Consider the following 8,497-nt stretch of genomic DNA (forward strand, 5'->3'; position numbering starts at 1 on the left):
CATAGACGGGCAGATACTCTATCGCGAAGACAAAGCTAGTCCGGCGCTCTATCTCCATCATGTAGAACCCGGTGTCATTGAGCGTTAACCCCGCGATGTTCAGGACGCAGCTGGGCCCCGCTGTCTCCCGCCCCTTGTGGGCCGAGCCGTTCTGCTGAACAGGGGGTGTTTGTGGGAAGTAGGTGAGGATCTGGCGGTTTCCATCAGTGGTCTTATATCGCAACCAGCTGCAGTACATGAAGTCCTGTGGTGGTGGCTGCGGGGCCAGGCTGACGTCCCCTCCCACCACGGGGCTCGGCGAGGTGATGGTCATTGGGGTCTGGGCCGGCGCCGGCTGGAGGCAGGAGCCCAGGACGGAGGCTGCGGGGGGGAGACCAGAGAGACTGATACTAACTGGTGCCCCTCACTCCCGACCCGCAGCCCCTCTGCTTTCCTTTGCACTGTCCCCTGTTAAGCGATGTGTCCCCCAAACACCTGAGTCCCATGGTCCCCCCCTCCCTGGTCTCTCAGGGATTTGCCCCATTGCTCTTTGCTGCTGTGGGACCCGCCTGGGTCTCGATCTGGGGGGAGGGGAGCTGGGTGTGCCCTCAGTGCTCTGGGACAGAGACACAAACAGCTGATCCCTGCTAATCCCCTCATGCAAAGCAGGATCTGCAGGAACAAAGCGACATCTGATGGGTCCAACCCCAGGGATGTGGGGCGCAGCCTCGGGGGAGCCCAGGGATGGAACCAGCCTGGGGCAGGAAGTGTCGGACTCTGCTCCTGCCAGCCAAACCCTGGGCTCCCCCCAGCTCTGCAAGTGCCCCTCAATCCTAACCCACAGACCCCTGCTAGCCTGGCTCCCCCCAGCTCTGCCGGTGCCCCTCACTCCCGACCCGCAGCCCCTCTACTTTCATTTGCAATGGTGCCTGTTGGAGGCCTTTGTGTCCCGGACACCTGGGTCCCACGTTCTCCCCTCTCCCGACCCCGTCCCTCTGACCTGCCAGGAGAATCCCTGACCAAGGGCCACCCGGTCTGTGGGGGATTCGTCCCATCGCCCGTCGCTGCTGCGGGACCCGCCGGGAGCTGCCGGGACAGTGGAGATGCCTGGTTCCCAGCTGGAGCCAAAGGGCAGAGATGGGGGAAGTGTGTGTGGGGGGGGCGCCGAGATGGCACAAAGCACCTCCCTTGCCCGGCCCAGCGCAGGGATGGGGCGGGGGTATAGCCCCTTTGGCACCGTGCCCCCCCTTCCCAACAGCCCTGTCTGCCTCCACTGCCGGGGGGGGGGGGATGTGACTCACCTTCCCCCCACCTCACATGGGAGGCGGGGTAAATCCAGTCCCCACAGCGGGATGTGAACCTGATATGTGCTCGCCAGGGCAACTGCTCCCGTCCCCAGGGATGGGGCTGGTCCTGGGAGGTGCGGGAGGGTCACACTGGAGGGGGAATTGTCCCTGGGGGGTTAATGCCTGGCACAGGGTGGGCTCCCCAGCCCCTGGGGATCTGCACCCCCCACCCTGGGTCCCCCCAGTTACCCCCCAGTACGGGGGGTGTCGATGGAGGAACCATCCCTGGAGACCCCCAGGAAGGGGGGGAAGAGAGAGACACCCCTTGGGGGGGCAGAGAGCGACACCCCGGGTGGGAGAGAGAGACACCGGGGGGGGGCAGAGCACAGACAGACAGGGATCTGGGACAGCTGGGAGGGGACGGACCCGCTCCAGGGCGGGGAGAGGTGTAGGACACAGAGGGTAAAGGCATCTGCGCCCAGACAGACGCACAGAGGTGAGGGGAAGGGAAACAGCCCCCCCCCCCAACCTGGGGTGTGTGCGTGTGACACAGACACACAGAGCAGGGCTTGTCCCTTCCAGCAGGGGGTGCAGGGACCCCCCACACACACACATACACACCCCCCAGCTCCCGGCACCCTTCGGTCCCTCGCTCGGGGAGTTCACGCCAAGGCTGTACGCGGGGAAGGGGCGGCTCACCCCCCCCCAGCCCCTTTGGGACCCCGATTGGACAGGGAAGCGTTGGGGGAGGGGGGAGCCCCAAATCCCGAGTCAGTCCCCCCCCAATCGCCAGAGCGGCTCAGCAGATCCCGAGATCTCACCCCGCGGCTCCGGCCGGCGCTGGGGATTTAGTGCCGCGTGTCCCGGGTCCCCCCGACGCGCTGTGATGTGTCCCCGAGCGCGGGGAGTCCCTGGGGCCCCCCGGTGCGGCGAGAGTTGGGACTGGGGTGAGCAGGGGCCAGTGGCCAGAGGCCGGACGGGGCCGGTGTCCTGGACGCTGCTGCCGGGCGTGGGAACCTGCCAAACCTGCGGAGATTGTACGTGGATTATCGGCTGGTATCGCCTCCCCCCGCCTCTCCTTCCCCGCAGCCTCCAGCCGGCGCCGGCCCAGACCCCGACCCCCAGAACCCCGAGCTGGAGGGGACGCGGCCCCCTGGCCCCACCCGCCTGGGCTGCAGCCGGTACCGCTCAGCGACCACTGCTGAAAACAGGAGCCTCAGTTTCTCCCCCCCCCAAGTCCCCCTGCTCAGACCCCGGCCCCTGCGCATCGCAGGGTTAACGCGCACCGACCAGGCCCCCCGCCCCGGACGGGTCAGCCCGTCTATGGTGGGTGCCTCCCGCAACCCCGCTCGCCCGGGGCCCCATTCTGCCAGGCGCTGCACACCGGACAGAGACGCGCCTGCGAGGAGCTAAGGGGGACGGGACGGGGGGATCCAGGACTCCAGGTCCCTTCCCACAGAAACATCAGTGAGTGCTGACTCCAATGCCCCAGTGCGACACTAGGGGGCGCTGGGCTGCAAGGAACGGGGCGCAGAGAGAACCCAGGAGTCCTGGCTCCCAGCCCTCCCCAGCTCTAACCCACTGGGCTAGATGTCTTCAAGTCACCAGGGCCTGATGAAATGCATCCCAGAATACTCAAGGAGCTGACTGAGGAGATATCTGAACCATTAGCGATTATCTTTGAAAAGTCATGGAAGACGGGAGAGAGTCCAGAGGACTGGAAAAGGGCAAATCTAGTGCCCATCTATAAAAAGGGAAATAAAGACAATCCAGGGAATTACAGACCAGTCAGCTTAATTTCTGTACCCGGAAAGATAGTGGAGCAAACAATTAAGCAAACAATTTGCAAACACATAGAAGATAATAAGGTGATAAGTAACAGTAGCACAGGTTTGTCAGGAACAAATCGTGTCAAACCAACTTAATAGCTTTCTGTGACAGGGCAACAAGCCTTGTGGATGGGGGGAAGCGGTAGATGTGGTCTATCTTGACTCTGTCTCACATGACTTTCTCCGAAACAAACTAGGGAAATGCAACCTAGATGGAGCTACTATAAGGTGGGTGCAAAACTGGTTGGAAAATCGTTCCCAGAGAGTAGTTATCGGTGGTTCACAGTCATGCTGGAGGGGCATAACGAGTGGGGTCCCGCAGGGATCGGTTCTGGGTCCGGTTCTGTTCAATATCTTCATCAATGATTTAGATAATGGCATACAGAGTACACTTATAAAGTTTGTGGACCATAGCAAGCTGGGAGGGGTTGCAAGTGCTTTGTAGGATAGGATGAAAATTCAAAATGATCTGGACAAACCAGAGAAATGGTCTGAAGTAAATAGGATGAAATTCAATAAGGACAAATACAAGTCACTCCCCTTAGGAAGGAACAACCAGTTGCACACGTACAAAATGGGAAATGACTGCCTAGGAAGCAGTACTGCGGAAAGGGATCTGGGGGTCATAGTGGACCACAAGCTAAATATGAGTCAACAGTGTAACGATGTTGCAAAAAAAAAAGCAAACATCATTCTGGGATGTCTTAGCAGGAGTGTTGTAAGCAAGACTCAAGCAGTAATTCTTCCGCTCCACTCCATGCTGATTAGGCCTCCACTGGAGTATCGTGTCCAGTTCTGAGCACCACATTTCGGGAAGGATGTGGACAAATTGGAGAAAGTCCAGAGAAGAGGAACAAAAATGATTAAAGGTCTAGAAAACCTATGAGGGAAAAAATTGGTTTCAGAGTAGCAGCCATGTTAGTCTGTATCAGCAAAATGAACAGGAGTACTTAGAGACTAACAAATTGCTGAATTGGAATTAATTTGCCAACTGGACCATTAAATTAGCCTTGAATAAAGACTGGGAGTGGATGGGTCATTACACCAAGTAAAACTATTTCCCCATGTTTATTCCCCCCCCACACACACACACACAGTGCTCCTCACACCTTCTTTTCAACTGCTGGAAATGGGCCATTTTGATTACCACTACAAAAAGTTTTTTTTTCTCTCCTGCTGGTAATAGCTCACCTTAACAGATCACTCTCGTTATAGTGTGTAGGGTAACACCCATTGTTTCATGTTCTCCGTGTATATATGTATCTTCCTACTGTATTTTCCACTGCATGCATGCGATGAAGTGGGTTTTAGCCCAGGAAAGCTTATGCCCAAATAAATTTGTTAGTCTCTACGGTGCCACAAGTACTCCTGTTCTTTTTGAAAAAACTGGGTTTGTTTAGTCTGGAGAAGCGAAGCCTGAGAGGGGACATGATAACGGTTTTCAAGTACATAAAAGGTTGTTACAAGGAGGAGGGAGAAAAATTGTTCTTCTTAACCTCTGAGGACAGGACAAGAAGCAATGGTCTTAAACTGCAGCAAGGGAGGTTTAGGTTGGACATTAGGAAACAGTTCCTAACTGTCAGGGTGGTTAAGCACTGGAATAAATTGCCCAGGGAGGTTGTAGAAATCTCCATCATTGGGGATTTGTAAGAGCAGGTTAGACAAACACCTGTCAGGGATGGTCTAGACCGAGGTGGCCAACCTGAGCCTAAGAAGGAGCCAGAATTTACCAATGTACATTGCCAAAGAGCCACAGTAACACGTCAGCATCCCTCCCCATCAGCTCCCCCACCCAGCGCCTCCCACCCACCGGCAGCCCCATTGATCAGCGCCTCCCCCTCCCTCCCCACACCTCCCGATCAGCTGTTTTGTGGGGTGCAGGAGGTTCTGGGATGGAGGGAGAGGAGCGAGGGCACAGCAGGCTCAAGGGAGGGGGCAGGAAGGGGTGGAGTGGGGGCAGGGCCCGTGGCAGAGTCAGGGGTTGAGCAGTGAGCACCCCCCGGCACATGGGGAAGTTGGCGCCTGTAGCTCCAGCCCCTACAAGGAGCCGCATGTTAACTTCTGAACAGCCGCAGGTGGGTCCGGAGCTGCCCTGGTCTAGATAATCCTTAGTCCTGCCTGGAGACGACCTCTCAAGGTCCCTTCCCATCCTATGATTCTATGACCCCCCTCCCTGAGCCCCAGGCCCCCGGGTGTGGGGCAGTATTTGGGGCTGGGTCCCCCCAGCACTGGGCCATCAATTTAACAAAGAAATGTATATGTACCAGGCTTGTTATCCCAAGGGGGGCGTCTCTGACACGCTTCCAACCACACGCACTGCTTCAGGTAGAACAAACCAACAGATTTATTAACCACAGAGATAGATTTTAAGTGATTATAAGTCAAAGCATAACAAGTCGGATTTGGTCAAATGAAATAAAAGCAAAACGCATTCTAAGCTGATCTTAACACTTTCAATGCCCTTACAAACTTCTCACCACAGGCTGGCTGGTCGCTCTTCAGCCAGCCTCTCCCCTTTCATCAGCGCTTCAGTCGCTTGGTGGGGGTGTCTGTAGATGGAGGTGGAAGAGAGGAAGAGCCTGGCAAACGTCTCTCCCTTTTATCATGTTCTTTCTGCCCTCTTGGCTTTGGCCCCCCACTTCAGGGTCAGGTGAGCATTACCTCATCGCAGTCCCTGACTGACCAAGGGAAGGGGGGTGACTCACTCGAGAGTCCAACAGATCCTTTGTTGCTGCCTAGGCCAGTGTCCTTTGTTCCTGTGAGGCTGGGCTGGGTTTGTCCCATACATGCCCTGATGAGGTGTGAACTGCCCCTCTGCTCCTGGAGAGTTTTGCCTGGGCTTGTTTTAAGACATGAGGACACATTTTCAGTCTCATAACTACAGACATGAAATTACAGCCTATAACATCACTAGAACATTCCTGTAACAATCACTGTAACAACAATGCTCAGGGCATCAGGAGCCTTCTGAACACACCCGACATGACAAACTTTGCATTGGACACCACACAATCATTTTATAAGGATGAACATGGCGATGCAGGGTGTTCCCCGAGGTACAGAGCGTCACAGGGGGAAGCTGCCCCCCGTATAGGCCCCGTGGCTGAGAATGGGGCTGGTTATCACAACCCCAGAGCAGGAGGGACAGAATCGGCCGGGGGTGGGGACACCTCCTCAGGGGAAGAGCTGGGAGCCCCAAGGCTGGCAGAGGGGCTATGGGGGTCCCCAGCTGGGGATGTGCGAGGGATGGGCCTTGAGGGGGGAGGCTATAGGGTGGAACATGGGGAGATGGGCCCCCAGGGCAGGGAGTGGCTGTTGGGGCCCTGTAGGGTTTGGGGGGCGCTGTGGCACGGAGGGGCTTTCGGGGCCATGTGGGGGTGGGGGGTCGGGGCCCCCAGGGCGGGGGTTGTCACGGAGTCCCCGGGCAATGCTCTGGAACTGCTCCCCACAAAGCCAGTCAGGACTTTGGGGAGTCTCCTCTTCCTCGGAGCAGACTGTCTTCAGGGCAAGGAGCTCACGCGGCTTCACCTCCTGGGTCTGACCTTGGAGCATTCAGCATCCTCTGCCCCACCATGCGCTTCCCACAGCGAGTCCGCCCAGGCGGGGTCCTGGGGAAGCCAGAGGGTCCTGCATCCCCACTTCGCAGTCAGACGTGACTCTCAGCCAGCCAGTAACACAGAAGGTTTATTAGATGACAGGAACACGTCTAAAACAGAGCTTGTAGGTACAGAGAATGGGACCCCTCAGCCGGGTCCATTCTGAACAAAGAAGTGTCCTTCCACAGGCAGAGACTATAAAAGGCCCCGGAAACCCCTCCATTTTGTCTTCAATCCTGCTTCTGACCTCTGGAGGGACTTTGCTACAAACGGAAACTCTGAACAAAGGACTGAGGACCCATCCCAGCTGGGGATGTTCCAGAGACTTGATTTGAACCTGCAGTTTATTCCATCCCTGCTACAAGCCTGAACCAAGAACTTGGCCATTTCTGTGTGTCATTGATTCCATGTAACCAATTCTAGCTCTCATCTAGATCTTTTTCCTTTTATGAATAAATCTTTAGATTTTAGATTCTAAAGGATTGGCAACAGCATGATTTGTGGGTAAGATCTGATTTGTATATTGACCTGGGTCTGGGGCTTGATCCTTTGGGATCGGGAGAACCTTTTCTCTTTTACTGGCGTATTGGGTTTCATAACCATTCGTCCCCATAACGAGTGGCACTGGTGGGGATACTGGGAAACTGGAGTGTCAGAGGGAATGGCTTGTGTGACTTGTGGTTAGCCAGTGGGGTGAGACTGAAGTCCTCTCTGGCTGGCTGGTTTCAGAGTAGTAGCCGTGTTAGTTCTCCTCGGTCTGGCTGGCTGGTTTGGTGCCTTGGAGGTGGAGAACCACCAGCCTGGGGCTGTAACTGCCCTGCTCTGAGCGATTTGTCCTGAATTGATACTCTCAGTTGGGTCCCTCCAGAGGCAGCATCGTTACACCCCGCACCACGCAATACCTCCCCCCAAGCCAGCATCTGTCCTCAGAAACACGCCCCTCCCCGGGCGCTTTTCCCTGCCAGCTGCTTCCCTGGGCTGGTGCAGACGCTGCTGGGGCCTGGCTCTGGGTGGAACCAGCTGCCTGGCGAGCTCGGCACCACCCAGCGCCCCCGGAGCCAGGCACAGAGAGAACGGCCCGGTGCCTCCTGTCTGCCAGGGACAGGCCTGGAGCCTCCCGCTGCCCGGCTGGAACCAGCCCCTGAGACCCAGGCCACACACAGCTCCGGACCTGCCCCCGGCACACGGCTCACCACGGTCACCGCGCCCAGCGCTGCCAGCTCTGGGCAGGGACCTCCCGAGCCCCTTTGGGGGCTGGTCTGGAGACGTCAGAGCTGGGGGACCCGCGAGTCCCTCGGTGCCCTGTGCCCTCCGCCAAGGGCCCCGGGTCCCGGCCGGGTGGGTCGGATTCGCTGCTCACAGCTCTGCAGGGGAGAACTGCCCCGGGGAGGGGAAGACGCGGGGCCAGGCGCTGGGGGGAGGGGGGGGGGAAGCCCTGGGCAGGGTCCCCTGGCCCTGGTTTGGGCACCAGCCGGGCACTGGGGAGACCCGGGTCTGAGTCCCTGCAGCCCCACAGACTCCCTGTGGGACCCGGCCGGTCACAGAGCCGCCCGGGTCCCTCCGTGCAGTGGGGAACTCCCGCGGCCTGGTGTGGGACACAGAGCGCCAGGCTCAGGTCAGGCGGGCAGAGAACAGGGCAGGTGCCCAGGCTGGGGGTGTTTGGTCGTGAGATGTCACCAAGCCAAATCCTGTGCTGGGCACAACGGAGCCGGAGCCAGTCACAGGCGCCGACTTTCTGGTTTCCTCGCAGGGGCCCAGATGCTGCGGTGATGGGCCCCAGGGAAGCAGCATGGACAGACGGACGGAC

General features: G+C 58.0%; 1 protein-coding gene across 1 annotated transcript; it reads right to left on the reverse strand.

The window, feature by feature from the left end:
• Positions 1-17: 17 nt before the first annotated feature.
• Positions 18-1,034, reverse strand: LOC112124564 (carcinoembryonic antigen-related cell adhesion molecule 1; the record flags this gene model as incomplete). Its single annotated transcript, XM_026657651.2, has 2 exons — positions 980-1,034; positions 18-360 (listed from the first exon to the last, which is right to left on the reverse strand). Coding segments are annotated over exons 1-2 (398 nt in total), but the record flags the coding sequence as incomplete, so codon positions are not given.
• Positions 1,035-8,497: the final 7,463 nt, after the last annotated feature.

This window comes from Terrapene carolina, unplaced genomic scaffold, assembly GCF_002925995.2.
Source record: "Terrapene carolina triunguis isolate 2854851 unplaced genomic scaffold, T_m_triunguis-2.0 Scaffold260, whole genome shotgun sequence".
NCBI classification, from domain to species: domain Eukaryota; kingdom Metazoa; phylum Chordata; order Testudines; family Emydidae; genus Terrapene; species Terrapene triunguis.